The following is a 20175-nucleotide window of genomic DNA, read 5'->3' on the forward strand; positions in this document are numbered from 1 at the left end:
GCCCCCCTTCACGGCATGTCTTTTTCCTGGTTCTTTCCCTCAGCCCCAACCAGTCTCAGCAGAAGACTGCCCCTCCCTGAGCCTGGTTCTGCTGGAGGTTTCTTCCTGTTAAAAGGGAGTTTTTCCTTCCCACTGTGGCCAAGTGCTTGCTCATAGGGGGTCGTTTTGACCGTTGGGGTTTTTCATAATTATTGTATGGCCTTGCCTTACAATATGGAGCGCCTTGGGGCAACTGTTTGTTGTGATTTGGCGCTATATAAGAAAAAAGTTGATTGATTGATTTATTAGATATGCTGCAGTTTGTCTCCAAGAACTGTGTGTAGACTCTACTATAAGACTATAAAAGTTGACACCTATGACTTTGTCTCGCTCTTGCTACGCAGGCGATATTGGCTTGCACTATTTATTGATTAAGAATTTGATTATTATATTACATGTCTATAACTAAATGACAAGTCCATTTGTATGTCCAATGTCCATTTTGTTTTGTTTTTCGTTATTAATGGCAGACAATTTACACTACAGTATACCTTTCCTAAGTCAAATCTGTTGGGACCAGGGGCTCAAGTGAGTTTATCATTTGTGTCCCTCACATTCGCAGACTTCATTCACATTACCACTAATGGGGAATATTATTCAGGGTTGTGTATTGGTTGATTTGAAGCATGGTGCTAAAGGCTGATGTTATCGTTGACAAGCAAAATGACGTCCTTAATTCAACTTTACCTATCTTCTTTGACGATTCAAGAGAGAGAGAGATCGAGAGAGAAGAAATCCAGGTTTTAAATCCGGTTTAGTCCCCAACTACAGGGGTGGCCGGATTCACCTCGCTTTTATGTAGTAGTAAATAACAATCCAGGTCTCAAATCTGGTTGAGTCCCCGGCTACAGGGGTGGCCGGATTTACCCCGAGAATTTTGTGAAAGCAAAATTTTTTACAGCCGGATGAAGTTAATTTGTTATTTAACATCAACGCCAGGTTTTAACACCATTCTTAAAATTAAAACGGGGTTGCATGTATTTGGACACACACCATTCAGACAAACTCCATTGTTTTTACGAACAAATACAAAACTTTATTTTTACTATACAATACTGTATAAGGTGGAGATAATACATTTTTGGCAGGCTTCACAGCGCGACATGGAACAAAGAATCCCCTTTTTATTTCTGATTTTCTCTGTTATCAAATGAAATTCCCATTTCAATTCCTTATTATATATATGGTGCAATAATGAAAAATAAATAAATTAAATTTGTATTATGAAGATCGAAGAATTAGAAGAAAAAAAATATTCACACTTTAATTAATTCTTTGTCTGAAGAGATTCCAGTGGATGTGTTTGTTTGGTATGTTGGATCATGTTTTTCATCGTCCACTTCAACATCTTCGGAAACACAAAAATCCAACTCCGCCTCTTCTTCTTCTGTCCTCTACTCTTCAGTTTGTGTTGAAGCATCTGCCTGTTGCACTAATACAGAATCAGTACAGGGTCTCTTGATAACACTTGCTTGTATTCCTGGAAGAATAAAAAAACGCCAGTTACCTATGACTTGATACTACCCCAAGGCTCGACATTAGCAGGAGCCAAGAGGACATTGGCTCCCCAAAATGGCTCTGTGCACCCCCAAAATATTATTGTCTGTATACTCTCAATGGGCCTCATGTATCAACGTTGCGTACGGCGATATTTCATCAATCAATTTTCATCAATTTTATTTATATAGCGACAAATCACAACAAACAGTTGCCCCAAGGCGCTTTATATTGTAAGGCAAGGCCATACAATAATTACGGAAAAACCCCAACGGTCAAAACGACCCCCTGTGAGCAAGCACTTGGCGACAGTGGGAAGGAAAAACTCCCTTTAACAGGAAGAAACCTCCAGCAGAACCAGGCTCAGGGAGGGGCAGTCTTCTGCTGGGACTGGTTGGGGCTGAGGGAGAGAACCAAGAAAAAGACATGCTGTGGAGGGGAGCAGAGATCAATCACTAATGATTAAATGCAGAGTGGTGCATACAGAGCAAAAAGAGAAAGAAACAGTGCATCATGGGAACCCCCCAGCAGTCTAAGTCTATAGCAGCATAACTAAGAGATGGTTCAGGGTCACCTGATCCAGCCCTAACTATAAGCTTTAGCAAAAAGGAAAGTTTTAAGCCTAATCTTAAAAGTAGAGAGGGTGTCTGTCTCACTGATCCGAATTGGGAGCTGGTTCCAGAGGAGAGGAGCCTGAAAGCTGAAGGCTCTGCCTCCCATTCTACTCTTACAAACCCTAGGAACTACAAGTAAGCCTGCAGTCTGAGAGCGAAGTGCTCTATTGGGGTGATATGGTACTATGAGGTCCCTAAGATAAGATGGGACCTGATTATTCAAAACCTTATAAGTAAGAAGAAGAATTTTAAATTCTATTCTAGAATTAACAGGGAGCCAATGAAGAGAGGCCAATATGGGTGAGATATGCTCTCTCCTTCTAGTCCCCGTTAGTACTCTAGCTGCAGCATTTTGAATTAACTGAAGGCTTTTCAGGGAACTTTTAGGACAACCTGATAATAATGAATTACAATAGTCCAGCCTAGAGGAAATAAATGGATGAATTAGTTTTTCAGCATCACTCTGAGACAAGACCTTTCTAATTTTAGAGATATTGCGTAAATGCAAAAAAGCAGTTCTACATATTTGTTTAATATGCGCTTTGAATGACATATCCTGATCAAAAATGACTCCAAGATTTCTCACAGTATTACTAGAGGTCAGGGTAATGCCACCCAGAGTAAGGATCTGGTTAGACACCATGTTTCTAAGATTTGTGGGGCCAAGTACAATAACTTCAGTTTTATCTGAGTTTAAAAGCAGGAAATTAGAGGTCATCCATGTCTTTATGTCTGTAAGACAATCCTGCAGTTTAGCTAATTGGTGTGTGTCCTCTGGCTTCATGGATAGATAAAGCTGGGTATCATCTGTGTAACAATGAAAATTTAAGCAATGCCGTCTAATAATACTGCCTACGGGAAGCATGTATAAAGTGAATAAAATTGGTCCTAGCACAGAACCTTGTGGAACTCCATAATTAACCTTAGTCTGTGAAGAAGATTCCCCATTTACATGAACAAATTGTAATCTATTAGACAAATATGATTCAAACCACCGCAGCGCAGTGCCTTTAATACCTATGGCATGCTCTAATCTCTAATAAAATTTTATGGTCAACAGTATCAAAAGCAGCACTGAGGTCTAACAGAACAAGCACAGAGATGAGTCCACTGTCTGAGGCCATAAGAAGATCATTTGTAACCTTCACTAATGCTGTTTCTGTACTATGATGTATTCTAAAACCTGACTGAAACTCTTCAAATAGACCATTCCTCTGCAGATGATCAGTTAGCTGTTTTACAACTACACTTTGAAGAATTTTTGAGAGAAAAGGAAGGTTGGAGATTGGCCTATAATTAGCTAAGATAGCTGGGTCAAGTGATGTCTTTTTAAGTAATGGTTTAATTACTGCCACCTTAAAAGCCTGTGGTACATAGCCAACTAATAAAGATAGATTGATCATATTTAAGATCGAAGCATTAAATAATGGTAGGACTTCCTTGAGCAGCCTGGTAGGAATGGGGTCTAATAGACATGTTGATGGTTTGGATGAAGTAACTAATGAAAATAACTCAGACAGAACAATCTGAGAGAAAGAGTCTAACCAAATACCGGCATCACTGAAAGCAGCCAAAGATAATGATACATCTTTGGGATGGTTATGAGTAATTTTTTCTCTAATAGTTAAAATTTTATTAGCAAAGAAAGTCATGAAGTCATTACTAGTTAAACTTAAAGGAATACTCGGCTCAATAGAGCTCTGACTCTGTCAGCCTGGCTACAGTGCTGAAAGGAAACCTGGGGTTGTTCTTATTTTCTTTAATTAGTGATGAGTAGTAAGATGTCCTAGCTTTATGGAGGGCTTTTTTATAGAGCAACAGACTCTTTTTCCAGGCTAAGTGAAGATCTTCTAAATTAGTGAGACGCCATTTCCTCTCCAACTTACGGGTTATCTGCTTTAAGCTGCGAGTTTGTGAGTTATAACACGGAGTCAGGCACGTCTGATTTAAAGCTCTCTTTTTCAGAGGAGCTACAGCATCCAAAGTTGTCTTCAATGAGGATGTAAAACTATTGACGAGATACTCTATCTCACTTACAGAGTTTAGGTATCTACTCTGCACTGTGTTGGTATATGGCATTAGAGAACATAAAGAAGGAATCATATCCTTAAACCTAGTTACAGCGCTTTCTGAAAGACTTCTAGTGTAATGAAACTTATTCCCCACTGCTGGGTAGTCCATCAGAGTAAATGTAAATGTTATTAAGAAATCAGACAGAAGGGAGCTTTCAGGGAATACTGTTAAGTCTTCAATTTCCATACCATAAGTCAGAACAAGATCTAAGATATGATTAAAGTGGTGGGTGGACTCATTTACATTGAGCAAAGCCAATTGAGTCTAATAATAGATTAAATGCAGTGTTGAGGCTGTCATTCTCAGCATCTGTGTGGATGTTAAAATCGCCCACTATAATTATCTTATCTGAGCTAAGCACTAAGTCAGACAAAAGATCTGAAAATTCAGAGAAACTCACAGTAACGACCAGGAGGACAATAGATAACAAATAAAACCGGTTTTTGGGACTTCCAATTTGGATGGACAAGACTAAGAGTCAAGCTTTCAAATGAATTAAAGCTCTGTCTGGGTTTTTGATTAATTAATAAGCTGGAGTGGAAGATTGCTGCTAACCCTCCGCCTTGGCCCATGCTATATTTGAGCGTATATGGGGTGTACGCCAAAACGGCTGCGCTACTTGGCATTTATCAATGTGGTCGTTGGCGTACGCTGCGCTGAAAATATACACCAGGTTGAGAGGTGGCATAAATTATACACCAAAATGAACCAGCGCTGGAATCCACATAAAAATGAAGATGATCAACATGATAAACAGTGCCATTATACAAATCAATGCATATGTTACATAAATAACACTTTCCTGATTATACTACATAATAATCAATACAAATCCCGCCTTTGCGGGAATGTTATGGAGCACGGTCCGTGGTCACAGCGCTGACTGCAAAAAAGCGCTGAGCTTAACTTCATGTGGTGTGATCGTTTTAGACTATGAAATTGATAACAACTGTAGTTTCGTCATTCCCTTAATTCGCCCGTGCTGCAGCCAGGTTTTGTCATCTCCATTCGGTTGTCACAATAAAATAAATAGAGAAATACATTTAAAAAATAAAGAAATCTGACAGATTAAGCGTGTCTTATTAATTGAGCGAGCAAATATCCACATGTCAAGAATTATTGACGTGAAAAGAGAATACAGTGGTCCCTCACTATAACGCCGTTCACCTGTCGTAGCCTCGGAGTTTCGCGGAGTATTTAGTCCAATTTTGCATGCCTTTTTTTTTTTTTAGTGTTCTGCGTATCTGTTTATAAGAATCTTCTTGCCCAGAAGAGAAAAGAGTGCCAACAACTACTCATAACTGTGTTTGTCACAAGGAAACAAACACCTGCTGCAGCCAGGTGTGAGTGGAAAAAGGCGCAGCGTCAGGACGCAGAGGAGTGATCTGTGAAATACTGGTCAGTCACTATTAATAATTTCTTATGTGTCCGACCTCATTCGTTGATCGTTAAAATTAATTCGTTAGTTCTAAATGCCATCATAATTATTTATAGGAAAACGTTCTATTTTTATTTCTCAAACAAATGTTTGGGCCTGAAAACAGTTTGGTATTATTTTCCTACTAAGGTTTGAACTTTGAGAGTGTTTACACACGAGAGAAAAGTAAGAAAATGTTCATGCCTGATTGAGAAAGTGTACAAACTGTGTAGTGAGGGGTTTTACAGCTTTGAAACTTCTATAATAATTGTAAAAAATAACGCTGACTACGTCGCGGTTTCACGTATTACGGGCTATTTTTTAGAACGTAACTCCAGTGATTAATGAGGGACCACTGTAACACTTTATTGATTATATACTACAAAACAATTGATACGACGGCCGCTTTTGACGCTCTATTGGCACGCGTCGTGATTGGTGGAGTTCTTTTTCACTGCCGTCTTCCTGACTTCCAAGTCGTAAAATGAGGGTGTGTCTGAAGCGGAGTCTGAATATTTATGGGCGTGTTTATTATAATTATGATTGTTTCCACCTGCCGCATTTATCAAGATCACGTCAGGCGTACGCCGGAAATGGGCAGGTGTGCACTGCTTGATACGTCACGGCGACTTTGGTGTATTTTAAGTTTCCGCCGTAAATTTACGCCACAAGTGCGCAACATTGATACATGAGGCCCAATGAGTCTAAGCACCCTAATTGGCTCCCTATGAAAAAGGCCAAGGTCAAGCCCTATACATACATACATTTCATCAAATTTCTTGACTTCGAGCTTCATTTTCACATCCCCATTTTGCATACTTTGTATTAGATATAGTCATCCAAGACACCTAATAAAAAAGATTGATGAATAAAAGTTAACTTTTCTTCTAAAAATAAGAAAAAAAGAAAATTTAGGTAAAATATAACATGCAAATGTTTGTCTGATACTTCAGCCTTCCTCAGGGATAAGACCCTTGAAACCTATGCCAAAAGTGACAATGTGGCAGGCTCAGGGACTGTAATGTATATCGGCTCTGTTTCTTGTTTCTTACCAAGGCAGTCTAAATTCGAAATAAAAAAAATCTAAATCAAAACTGAAGTTATTTTATGTCAGCATCTGAATTACGAATTGCCATGGAATTAATTTGCCCTTCATATTATTCATGATGGCTATCTTCACTTACAACATTGTGACAGGAAATTATTAGCCAGATTGTTGTTCTAGTGACGACTGATTCCTTTTCATTAAATATCGGATAACTTACCTTTGGAAATGCCTCTTGGCTTCGTCTGAACTTTGACAGAGCGTCTGGGTACATGTATGTCTGTCCCAACTTTCTGGTCCCTCATCTGACATACATGTAAAACAAAATAACCATGTAAAATACAATGTCAGATAAGAAAAAAATTAATATGTCCAAGTTAGTGAGATAGCAAAGAAACTGCTATTAAGGAGAAAAGGGGATTTCTTTTTCAACAAGAAAGTGTGATGACACCGTGTCAGCAAGATCATTTCGGCAGTAACTGGATTTCATTCTGTAATAATACTGACACCGATACTGACCTGTGACCTCCACTGCACTCCTTTAGTTCTATTCACAAAGTCTCTCAATCGTTCAGCTTCGATTTCTTTGGCAAACTTCATTCTTTTTTTCTCTTCTTGTCGGTCATAGTCTGCATATATTGCTGCCATTTCCTGTAAAATAATTAACCGAAAATACAAGAAAACAAATGTGTTGTGATATTATGAATAGAGATGAACATTTTTTATTCTTTGCAATACCAAATAACCCACAGATGACGTCTCTTTTGAGTGACGCTTAGGCGTTTTATTTGAAACTAGAATGCCATGAACTATGAAATACACATAAAAAAAGCAAAAATCACTGACTTATAGGGATTTATTTCTGCCACTGTACATTAAACTTTTTTTTTTTAATTAGAAAAGTTTAAATGAAAATCATTGAAATCACAAAATTTGCAACACGGAGGATAATATATAACTGCTTTTTTCATGTGCAAATTTGCAATTTTTTTGGTATGCATTTTATAATTTTCTCCTCGAGGACCTGCTACTGGTACCCTAGTAAACCAGTACTACCTGTACAGGTAGTTCACCACCACCACCTGTCCCAGGTTGGTGGCAGGAAGGGCATCCGGCTGTAAAAATTTTGCTTCACACAATCCTCGCATGAAGCAGGGTAAATCCGACCACCCCTGTAGCCAGGGACTCAACCGGATTTGAGACCTGAATTGTTTTTACTACTACATGAATTTGATTTTTCTAAAGGTTGCCGGAGTGAAATAAAGATAAAAAAAATTGCCAATTTGAGGATCAAACAGTGATCCATTTAGACCTTGGAGAAATCTTGGTTATCTATGGGCTAAAGGTCTAGTACATTTTCTTTGAGATTGGCCTACACTACATGAGTCGTCTGTGTAGATTATAGCATATTTTCAAGCCACCAATTTTTCCCCCTTTTTTCAATGTTAACTCCAAATCGGGGCTTATCTCAGATTCATCTTTTGGGGGGCTATTATTACCTCCCTATTTCATTGTTAGGAATGAATGTAGGAGGAACAGTGCACACAATTGAATGCTTGTTTTCATTACATTTACATAATATGAGGTCTGTCCATAAAGTATAGGTCCTTTTTATTTTTTTCAAAAACTATATGGATTTCATTCATATGTTTTTACGTCAGACATGCTTGAACCCTCGTGCGCATGCGTGAGTTTTTCCACGCCTGTCGGTGACGTCATTCGCCTGTGAGCACTCCTTGTGGGAGGAGTCGTCCAGCCCCTCGTCGGAATTCCTTTGTCTGAGAAGTTGCTGAGAGACTGGCGCTTTGTTTGATCAAAATTTTTTCTAAACCTGTGAGACACATCGAAGTGGACATGGTTCGAAAAATTAAGCTGGTTTTCGGTGAAAATTTTAACGGCTGATGAGAGATTTTGAGGTGAGACTGTCGCTTTAAGGACTTCCCACAGTGCGAGACGTCGTGCAGCGCTCTCAGGCGCCATCGTCAGCCTGTTTCAAGCTGAAAACCTCCACATTTCAGGCTCTATTGATCCAGGACGTCGTGAGAGAACAGAAGTTTCAGAAGAAGTCGGTTTCAGCATTTTATCCGGATATTCCACTGTTAAAGATTTTTTTAATGAAAGACGTGCGGACGGGTCCGCGCGTCAGCTCGCAGCCGCCGCGACGCTCCGCCACAGGAAAAACACCTCTGTTGGAAGCCTTAAGGACAAGTTGGAACATGTCCAGCTGTTAAACAATTTCTCATATACTCACGCCACTGAAAGCCATCAAAAGCCGCCTGGATTTTACAAATGGTTATCAACACGGAGGTGTTTTTCCTGTGCCGCCGCTCCGCGCCGGTTGCGTCCCGACGCGCGGACCCGTCCGCACGTCTTTCATTAAAAAAATCTCCTTTAACAGTGGAATATCCGGATAAAATGCTGAAACCGACTTCTTCTGAAACTTCTCTGTTCTCTCACAACGTCCTGGATCAATAGAGCCTGAAATGTGGAGGTTTTCAGCTTGAAACAGGTTGATGACGCCGCCTGAGAGCGCAGCGCGATGTCTCGCACCGTGGGAAGTCCTTAAAGCGACAGTGTCACCTCAAAATCTCTCATCAGCCGTTAAAATTTTCACTGAAAACCATCTTAATTTTTCGAACCATGTCCACTTCGATGTGTCTCACAGGTTTAGAAAAAATTTTGATCAAACAAAGCGCCAGTCTCTCAGCAACTTCTCAGACAAAGGAATTCCAACGAGGGGCTGGACGACTCCTCCCCCAAGGAGTGCTCACAGCCGAATGACGTCACCGACAGGCGTGGAAAAACTCACGCATGCGCACGAGGGTTCATGCATGTCTGACGTAAAAACATATGAATGAAATCCATATAGTTTTTGAAAAAAATAAAAAGGACCTATACTTTATGGACAGACCTCGTATACACAAATGTTTGCTTGCCTACCTTTTTTCTAATGTAGATTGATCCTCTGTTTGATGTCTTTGGAGTGTGTAGGACTGAAGTGGTACATGTGCCTGAAATGGTCGATGAACTAGAAACGAAGGTCATAGTGGTGGTAACAGATGTGTAGGACAATAAAGAAACAGCACGACCAGGAAGAGTTGATGGTGAGGCTGTTGAAGATGAGCTTGTTGAAGGAGGGAAACTGGCAGATGGGTAGATAGGATATTGAGATAACGGAAGGACAGAAGCATAAAGCGTCGATGTTGAGGCTGATGAACTGGATAAAACTGAGTGGAAAGGATGCTGAGCCACATCAATGGTCGGTACAGCAGTTTTCAGCAGTGATGGAGGGTGTGTACGAAGTCCAGCCTTGAACATCATGGCATCTGTACGATCATAGTCCTCTTTACGAAAATGTCCACAACATACCACGATATCAGACTTGTAGGTGCGGGCAACCTTCGTGTCAAACTGCCTTTTTCGTCCTATGAAGGATATCCAAGCTCTCTGCAGTGGATTGTATCGCTCCTGCCCACTTGGTTTCTTTCCTGGAAGTTTGTGCATGAAGTACCCATGTTGAGCCTCATTGCTACAGCCATACACCACACAGCGAGGCCCAGTTCTCCGCCTCTTTTTCTCTGGTCCTGGATTGGCATCTATCTCCATCAGGATCTGACCTACAGTACAATGAATAGAAAAAGTGTACTGTAAAATTTGTAATGAAAATCAACATTGTAGAAACAAACTCGGTCTCATTTAAGGGTGTAAGCAACAAAAAACAAACAAAATAATTTGGGAAGAAATTTGGAATCACAACAAACCAACATCACAGTACAAACATCAAAATGAACAACTGGAAACAAGCACTCCCCATAATTGACAGTCACTCACAGTAAAATAAACACTAGAATTAAGGCACTAAGTAACACTAACAGTTTTGAAAATTGCAAGAACCTAGTACTTTCTACTAGACTACCCCTGGAGTTGTGGATCGGCCATGTCCTAGTTAAGCACCAATTTTTACGCGATTATGGTGTAGTGGACATGACAAAATAAATGATTTCTAAAATTATACAAAAATGTAACCTGGAAATGGTGTTCCAGGATGATTTCTGTACCAACATCTGTAAAACAGCCAGTGGTGGATCCAGGTGGGGGTGCAGGAGACACGCCTGCTCTCCCATAATTTGAAAACCACTCATTGACTGTTCATGTTAAAAATCACAAAATCTTCATTGGCACCCCCCAATTTTCAAAGCCTGGATCCGCCACTGAAGAACGGTATATTTTTTCCCACACATTGAGTTATTTTCATTAGTTACTTCATCCAAACCATCAACATGTTTATTAGACCCCATACCTACCAGGCTGCTCAAGGAAGCCCTACCATTATTTAATGCTTCGATCTTAAATATGATCAATCTATCTTTGTTAGTTGGCTATGTACCACAGGCTTTTAAGGTGGCAGTAATTAAACCATTACTTAAAAAGCCATCACTTGACCGAGCTATCTTAGCTAATTATAGGCCAATCTCCAACCTTCCTTTTCTCTCAAAAATTCTTGAAAGGGTACTTGTAAAACAGCTAACTGATCATCTGCAGAGGAATGGTCTATTTGAAGAGTTTCAGTCAGGTTTTAGAATTCATCATAGTACAGAAACAGCATTAGTGAAGGTTACAAATGATCTTATGACCTTGGACAGTGGACTCATCTCTGTGCTTGTTCTGTTAGACCTCAGTGCTGCTTTTGATACTGTTGACCATAAAATTTTATTACAGAGATTAGAGCATGCCATAGGTATTAAAGGCACTGCGCTCCGGTGGTTTGAATCATATTTGTCTAATAGATTACAATTTGTTCATGTAAATGGGGAATCTTCTTCACAGACTAAAGTTAATTATGGAGTTCCACAAGGTTCTGTGCTAGGACCAATTTTATTCACTTTATACATGCTTCCCTTAGGCAGTATTATTAGACGGTATTGCTTAAATTTTCATTGTTACGCAGATGATACCCAGCTTTATCTATCCATGAAACCAGAGGACACACACCAATTAGCTAAACTGCAGGATTGTCTTACAGACATAAAGACATGGATGACCTCTAATTTCCTGCTTTTAAACTCAGATAAAACTGAAGTTATTGTACTTGGCCCCACAAATCTTAGAGACATGGTGTCTAACCAGATCCTTACTCTGGATGGCATGACCCTGACCTCTAGTAATACTGTGAGAAATCTTGGAGTCATTTTTGATCAGGATATGTCATTCAAAGCGCATATTAAATATGTAGGACTGCTTTTTTGCATTTACGCAATATCTCTATCTTCTTACTTACAAGGTTTTGAATAATCAGGTCCCATCTTATCTTAGGGACCTCGTAGTACCATATCACCCCAATAGAGCGCTTCGCTCTCGGACTGCAGGCTTACTTGTAGTTCCTAGGGTTTGTAAGAGTAGAATGGGAGGCAGAGCCTTCAGCTTTCAGGCTCCTCTCCTGTGGAACCAGCTCCCAATTCAGATCAGGGAGACAGACACCCTCTCTACTTTTAAGATTAGGCTTAAAACTTTCCTTTTTGCTAAAGCTTATAGTTAGGGCTGGATCAGGTGACCCTGAACCATCCCTTAGTTATGCTGCTATAGACGTAGACTGCTGGGGGGTTCCCATGATGCACTGTTTCTTTCTCTTTTTGCTCTGTATGCACCACTCTGCATTTAATCATTAGTGATCGATCTCTGCTCCCCTCCACAGCATGTCTTTTTCCTGGTTCTCTCCCTCAGCCCCAACCAGTCCCAGCAGAAGACTGCCCCTCCCTGAGTCTGGTTCTGCTGGAGGTTTCTTCCTGTTAAAAGGGAGTTTTTCCTTCCCACTGTAGCCAAGTGCTTGCTCACAGGGGGTCGTTTTGACCGTTGGGGTTTTACATAATTATTGTATGGCCTTGCCGTACAATATAAAGCGCCTTGGGGCAACTGTTTGTTGTGATTTGGCGCTATATAAAAAAACTGATTGATTGATTGATTATACATGTACTTCTGATTTTTTTTCCCAACGATTGCGATAATAATGTGCAATCATAATCCGGTATTCACTATGTCTACGGGCCGCTCCCAACCCAAGCGTGGCTCAGCTCTGACTATAACTAGAGTCGTCTGTTAGGCTGAGAAGGTAATTTATCTCAAATGAAATTGATTTTATCTGTTAGTAATGTTACTGTTATACACATCCTGGTTTTAACATGCAAAAGTAAGCTGCAATGAATGCGAGATACAGCTCTGCATGCTCAGATAAGCGGCGACTTCAACAGCGGGCGACGTTCTTCCCCGGCCCCGACCACAGCCCTGCCCCGTGAGAAAATATTGGCTTGCATGGAGTGCCTCCATCCATTCACTCATACTGCAGCTGCACTGATCATGCAGATCCTACTTACATTGGTAAAAGTCCCGAAAATATCATTTTTATGCAGTCCACAAACATTCAGTCTTAGAGCAAGATAATATAAAACTCACCAACAATTGTTTTTTTACGGGGAAATATGATCGAATATAGATCTAGTATAAAGGCAAAACAATCATAAACAAACTCGAAATGGCGGTAGGCTAAAGACAGTAGATTTTCAATGCGATGCCACTCATTCAAATGGGCGTATGAAAATGTCCCCCCAAAAAAGAAATGTATACTCACCAAACGTGCCACACGACAATATGAATTTTTAAAAATGTTGATGCTTCCGTATAAGACAATAAAAAGGTGCTTTTGTAAGAGATGCAAACTGATGTAAATCCACAAATTACACTTTACACCGCTATATCTGTACCGGCGCGCACAATGTATGCTGGGATAGTGTCATCTCTCTTACGTCACGGCAACGTCCTGGATGTGATAACAGTTTTGCGGAGGGCCAAATTTTAGCTGTAAATTTGTCATTTTTTTAAACAAAGATTTCTCCGTTGAATGACAGATCTGGGCTTGGAGATTTACTTTACTACATTCAGGAGGATCTTATGTGTAAATAAATGTAAGTCATTTTTTGGTCCAACGATCTGACTGCATTTATTTCAAAGCAGGTCTACTTTAAGTACTGTTATTACAGGTTCTCTGTAGGCCTGGTTGATTTCAGTGAGACCCAGACTACCTTCTCTGCGAGGGAGGGTGAGCATCTTCCTGGTTTTCGTGTCCAACTTACTAAGCTCACGCTGTGGCCAGTCTACTTTGCCAAACCCACAGGTCACCACTGGAATTGCAATCTGGTTTATGGCTGTGATCTTGTTCTTTGGTGTCCACTCTGTTTTGCAGAACTTTTTAAGCAGTTTAGGTATTCTTGTGTTGTTTTCGTTCTCATTTTCTTGTGCTCGGTTGTAGTATTTGTCTTTTTTTTTTTTCATTTGCCTTGAATTTCCTTCTACAAGAGTGCAGTGGGCCCCAGACCCGGGGTCTAAAGCTGCACCCTTAACATTACTGACTTTGTATCTGAGGGCTCACTTCAAGATGGTGACATTTCCTCTCCTCAAATACTGCCTTTGATCTCCTGCCCTACTTCTCATGTTTGAGTAAGCGAAGCAGTGAGAGATCTTTTCTTCTCCCCAATGGACCAATTTACAATGATGCAGTTTCACTGGATTCTTTTAGCCCTTTGATGGTGTTGTTGCTGGGGTCCAGAATCAGAACTATCTGGTGGATGACACCGCTGATCTGGTGGATGACCCAGCTGAGTGCTGTTACAGAGGAGATGTCTCCCCGCAGCACTGGGAGAAGTTGCACCATTTTCTTCATACGCCCTGGTGCCTGGTGCTTTGTGGAGGTTTTAGCTGGGGTTTGTTTCTTTTGAAACATCCTCATACCAAGATCTCTCCTGGCAAACCCCTTCACAGTGGGACCGAGGACACTCGAGGCTGTCCAGTAGGAACTCCAACCCACCTTTATTTCTTTGATGTCTTTTTAGTAGAATGCAATGGGCCCCAAACCTGGGGAACCCTAGGCTCTATAGTTATCCTAACCAGATCTGGCATTGTATCTGAGGGCTCTCTTCAAGATGGTGATCGTTCCCTTAATCGCAGACAACTGCACCTCATCTGCACTTGGGTGACCGGGGATTGCCTCAAGGTATTTCTTCAGGTTCTTCTTCATCAGGCCTGTTGCTCTCACCACAACTGGGATGATATCGATGTCTTTCAATGACCACGTTGTTCTTAGGTCATTTTTCAGGTCTTGGTATTTCAAGATCTTTCCCCTTTCCGCTCGATTCAGGCCGTAGTCATTGGGGACTGTCACATCAATGATTTTGGCTGTTTTCTCTTGCTTGTTCCAGATGACAATATCAGGTTTGATTGCACCTCCTTCAATGTGTCTTCCTGCTGGGATCTCTTTGTCGTATAAGATCGTTACTTTTCCGTTGGATGAGACTGGTGCTGGCTCGTGCTCCCAGACATGTTCTTTGACTTCCATCTCCAGTTCCTTGCAGATCTTCCAGTGGAGATATTGACAGATCTTGTTGTGTCTGGATGTATAATGCCCATCTGCCATGAGGATCTGGCATGCTGAAGTTAGTTGGTTTACACTCTCAACAGCTGTATGACAGAATCGGCATTTATCATTCTGTGAGATCCCTGCCATTTTTTTTGAAGCCATTTGTTAGAAGTCCCTGATTTTGTGCTCCAATCAGAATTCTTTCTCCATCAAAACCAAGTTTTCCATTTTTTAGCCACTGCATTGATCCAACTTTGTCGATGTATTCCTTTGAGTTCTTCTTGGAAACATCCGGCTCTTTTGTGCTGTTTCCATCTTTCCACTCGATGTTTTCCTTCTCTTTTGCTGTATTGTTCTCTGGTTTGTCAATCAATCAATCAATCAATTTTTTTTATATAGCGCCAAATCACAACAAACAGTTGCCCCAAGGCGCTTTATATTGTAAGGCAAGGCCATACAATAATTATGTAAAACCCCAACGGTCAAAACGACCCCCTGTGAGCAAGCACTTGGCTACAGTGGGAAGGAAAAACTCCCTTTTAACAGGAAGAAACCTCCAGCAGAACCAGGCTCAGGGAGGGGCAGTCTTCTGCTGGGACTGGTTGGGGCTGAGGGAGAGAACCAGGAAAAAGACATGCTGTGGAGGGGAGCAGAGATCGATCACTAATGATTAAATGCAGAGTGGTGCATACAGAGCAAAAAGAGAAAGAAACAGTGCATCATGGGAACCCCCCAGCAGTCTACGTCTATAGCAGCATAACTAAGGGATGGTTCAGGGTCACCTGATCCAGCCCTAACTATAAGCTTTAGCAAAAAGGAAAGTTTTAAGCCTAATCTTAAAAGTAGAGAGGGTGTCTGTCTCCCTGATCTGAATTGGGAGCTGGTTCCACAGGAGAGGAGCCCGAAAGCTGAAGGCTCTGCCTCCCATTCTACTCTTACAAACCCTAGGAACTACAAGTAAGCCTGCAGTCTGAGAGCGAAGCGCTCTATTGGGGTGATATGATACTACGAGGTCCCTAAGATAAGATGGGACCTGATTATTCAAAACCTTATAAGTAAGAAGAAGAATTTTAAATTCTATTCTAGAATTAACAGGAAGCCAATGAAGAGAGGCCAATATGGGTGAGATATGCTCTCTCCTTCCAGTCCCCGTCAGTACTCTAGCTGCAGCATTTTGAATTAACTGAAGGCTTTTTAGGGAACTTTTAGGACAACCTGATAATAATGAATTACAATAGTCCAGCCTAGAGGAAATAAATGCATGAATTAGTTTTTCATCATCACTCTGAGACAAGACCTTTCTAATTTTAGAGATATTGCGTAAATGCAAAAAAGCAGTCCTACATATTTGTTTAATATGCGCTTTGAATGACATATCCTGATCAAAAATGACTCCAAGATTTCTCACAGTATTACTAGAGGTCAGGGTAATGCCATCCAGAGTAAGGATCTGGTTAGACACCATGTTTCTAAGATTTGTGGGGCCAAGTACAATAACTTCAGTTTTATCTGAGTTTAAAAGCAGGAAATTAGAGGTCATCCATGTCTTTATGTCTGTAAGACAATCCTGCAGTTTAGCTAATTGGTGTGTGTCCTCTGGCTTCATGGATAGATAAAGCTGGGTATCATCTGCGTAACAATGAAAATTTAAGCAATACCGTCTAATAATACTGCCTAAGGGAAGCATATATAAAGTGAATAAAATTGGTCCTAGCACAGAACCTTGTGGAACTCCATAATTAACTTTAGTCTGTGAAGAAGATTCCCCATTTACATGAACAAATTGTAATCTATTAGACAAATATGATTCAAACCACCGCAGCGCAGTGCCTTTAATACCTATGGCATGCTCTAATCTCTGTAATAAAATTTTATGGTCAACAGTATCAAAAGCAGCACTGAGGTCTAACAGAACAAGCACAGAGATGAGTCCACTGTCCGAGGCCATAAGAAGATCATTTGTAACCTTCACTAATGCTGTTTCTGTACTATGATGAATTCTAAAACCTGACTGAAACTCTTCAAATAGACCATTCCTCTGCAGATGATCAGTTAGCTGTTTTACAACTACCCTTTCAAGAATTTTTGAGAGAAAAGGAAGGTTGGAGATTGGCCTATAATTAGCTAAGATAGCTGGGTCAAGTGATGGCTTTTTAAGTAATGGTTTAATTACTGCCACCTTAAAAGCCTGTGGTACATAGCCAACTAACAAAGATAGATTGATCATATTTAAGATCGAAGCATTAAATAATGGTAGGGCTTCCTTGAGCAGCCTGGTAGGAATGGGGTATTGTCTTGCAAGTTTTGCTGCAGGCATGAGACTGTTGCTTTTTCTCTCTTGTAGAAGTTCTCTGCCAAAGTTTTTTGCCAGTTTAGTGATTGAGGTCCGTTCAGTTATGGCCTTGTGGTGTTGTGTGACCGTTTTTACGATTTCTTCTTCAGAGCTCTTTAAGTACTGTCCAATACTTATCGATGCTCTGTAGGCCTGGTTGATTTCAGTGAGACCCATACCGCCTTCTCTGCGAGGGAGATATATTCTGTCCATGCACTGATTTCTGTATATAATTTTGTGGAGGGTGAGCATTTTCCTGGTTTTTGTGTCCAACTTATTAAGCTCACATTGTGGCCAGTTCACTATGCCAAATCCATAGGTCACCACTGGTATTGCAAACTGGTTTATGGCTGTGATCTTATTTTTTGGTGTCAGCTGTGTTTTGCAGATCTTTTTTAAGCGGTTTAGGTATTCTTTTGTTGTTCTTGTTCTCATTTTCTTGTGCTCAATTGTATTACTTTGTTCAATTCCCAAGTATTTGTATGTGGAGTCTGCAGCCAGATCTTCAATGTAGCTCCCTTCATCCAATTGTATGTTTTCGGTTTTTGTCTTTTTTCCTTTTGTCATTGTGCATTTTGAGCATTTATCCAGTCCAAATTCCATGCCAATGTCGTTTGAGAACTTATGGACAGTTTCCACAAGCTGAGTGAGTCCGTTTTTTGTGTTGGCATAGATTTTCAAATCGTCCATAAACAACAGATGGTTCACAAGTTTTTGGTTTTCCTTTCCTTTGTCTTTACTTAAGTCATATCCGATGTCTTGCTCCTTCAGGATCTTGCTGAGCGGGTCCATGATTAAGCAGAATAAGAGAGGCGAAAGGCTGTCTCCCTGAAGTATCCCTCTCTGAACTCGTACGTCTGGGATTGTTATTTGTCCCTCTGTGTGATTGAGGGTGATGGTGGTGTTCCACTTGTTCATTTGTGCTCTCAGGAAAGATCTTATTTCCTCATTGATGTTGTAGAGTTCTAAGCACCTCATGATCCAGGAGTGTGGTACACTGTCAAATGCCTTTTTGTAGTCAATCCAAGCCACGCTGAGGTTCCTCTGCCTTGTTTTGCAGTCCTCCAGGATAACTTTGTCAGTAACTGGTCTTTAGCTCCTAATATTCTTTTGGAACATCCTTTCTGTTCATTTTCCAGGTAGCCACCAGTGTCAAGATGTTCATAAATGGCATCAGTTATGATTCCTGTCAGCCATTTGTACGTTGTTGTTAGGCAGCAGATGGGTCTGTACTTGTTGGGAAGCTGTGTATCCTTGGTCTTTGGAATTAGGCTTGCGTTCCCTGTCGTTAGCCAGTCTGGTGTGTCCTCTTCTCCGTTCAATATTTTTGTGAAAGCCACAGCATAATGTTGGTGTAATGCTGTCAGTCTTTTCAGCCACAAATTTGGGATTTTGTCAATGCCAGGTGCCTTGAAGTTACTGTATTCACTCATTTTCTTTCTGATCTCCTCTTCATTGATTACAATTGCTGGCATTTGTTGTTGGTCTGTTTTTCTGTTGTATTTTTTCAATCCACTCAGCCTCTTGGTGTTGTTTTGGGTCTTCAAAGAGTGGTCTCCAGAATTTTTCAATTTCCTCTCTCTCAGGTGGCTGTTGTACTTCTATTGTGTCATTTGCCAGCTTTCTGTACACTAGTCTGTGATTTTTTTCCAAATAGTTTCCTGTATGAATTATGTGTTTTTTCAGGTTGCCCTTTTTTCCAAATCTGCGGCCACATTCTGAACAGCCAAATGGTTTCTTTCCAGTCTGAATTGTCTTCTGTTCCAGTGTTTTACTCTCATCAGAACAGCAAAATGGTTTCATGCTTGCTTGCCTCCCCTTGTATTGCTTTGAATTGTTCATGGGTACAGATGCTTGAGAATACATAAATTGTGTCTCAGCAATGTTGCATTTGCTTGAACTAACAATATTGGTATTTTTTTGACAGCTAAAATTTGACTGCAGTTCTCTGGTCTCTTTCCAGTCATAACCATTATCATTCTCAGTTCCAGAACTGTCTGAACTCCTGCCATTGGTATCTGGTTGTAAATGCCTGTTTGGACCCGAGTTGCTGGCTGGTTGTGGTCCTCCATCGTCCTCTTCATCAGCTTCTGCTGTCAGTGTTCTGTGTACAGATGAGCTGCTGGCTACAGGCTCAGCCTCTGTGCTCTCGTCACTTTGGCTTTGATGAAGCTGTGATGACTCTGGTTTTTCAGCATTATTTTCACTCTTCACAGGGACGGCAGTGAAACCAAACTTGGTGAGATCTGCCTCCTCCAGCTGCTGAAGCTGCTCTCCCTGTTGACTTATCCACAGCTTCTCTTCTCCTTTAATGTCTTCCTGGTCAACACTCAGATTCCATTCCTGGTGTTCAGGGAGAGTTTCTTCTTTAATCACCAACAATGGCTGCATGTCTGTAAAAAACAAAAACGTTGTTGCACTGATGGAACTGATAAAGTGGAAATATATAGCAGGACCCAGTTTCATAAAGCAGTCTAATCTTTTAGTCTACTAAACTTACTTAATCAACTAAAGCCCCGGCCACACAACACTAACGAAGAACACCAAAGCCCAAACAAAACAAGAAATCTGGACTTACGTTTACTCTCGGAGGCATCATGTAACCGATGTCTAGCTTCCTTCCTGCAGCTGGCGCTTGGTCATAATTTTCAACTGTTGAATGTGAACAAATCCCGACAATGACCTCAATTCGTCCATCCATCGTTTGTGTGGTTTCTGTAACATCAGCTTTCTGTCTGATTGTCATCCAACCTC

At 40.8% G+C, this 20175-nt stretch overlaps 1 protein-coding gene across 1 annotated transcript in view; it reads right to left on the minus strand.

The window, feature by feature from the left end:
- Window positions 1-1084: 1084 nt before the first annotated feature.
- LOC117530231 overlaps window positions 1085-20175 on the minus strand; it is a 33282-nt gene continuing 14191 nt past the window's right edge. The window contains exons 3-6 of the mRNA XM_034193159.1: window positions 9626-10302; window positions 7205-7336; window positions 6906-6990; window positions 1085-1519 (exon numbers count right to left, since the gene is read on the minus strand). Of these exons, the coding sequence (XP_034049050.1) occupies window positions 1434-1519; window positions 6906-6990; window positions 7205-7336; window positions 9626-10302 (980 nt within the window). The 3' untranslated portion in view covers window positions 1085-1433. The remainder of the gene's footprint in view (window positions 1520-6905; window positions 6991-7204; window positions 7337-9625; window positions 10303-20175) is intronic.

The sequence above is a fragment of the Thalassophryne amazonica genome, chromosome 18 (assembly GCF_902500255.1).
Source record: "Thalassophryne amazonica chromosome 18, fThaAma1.1, whole genome shotgun sequence".
Classification (NCBI taxonomy): Eukaryota; Metazoa; Chordata; class Actinopteri; order Batrachoidiformes; family Batrachoididae; genus Thalassophryne; species Thalassophryne amazonica.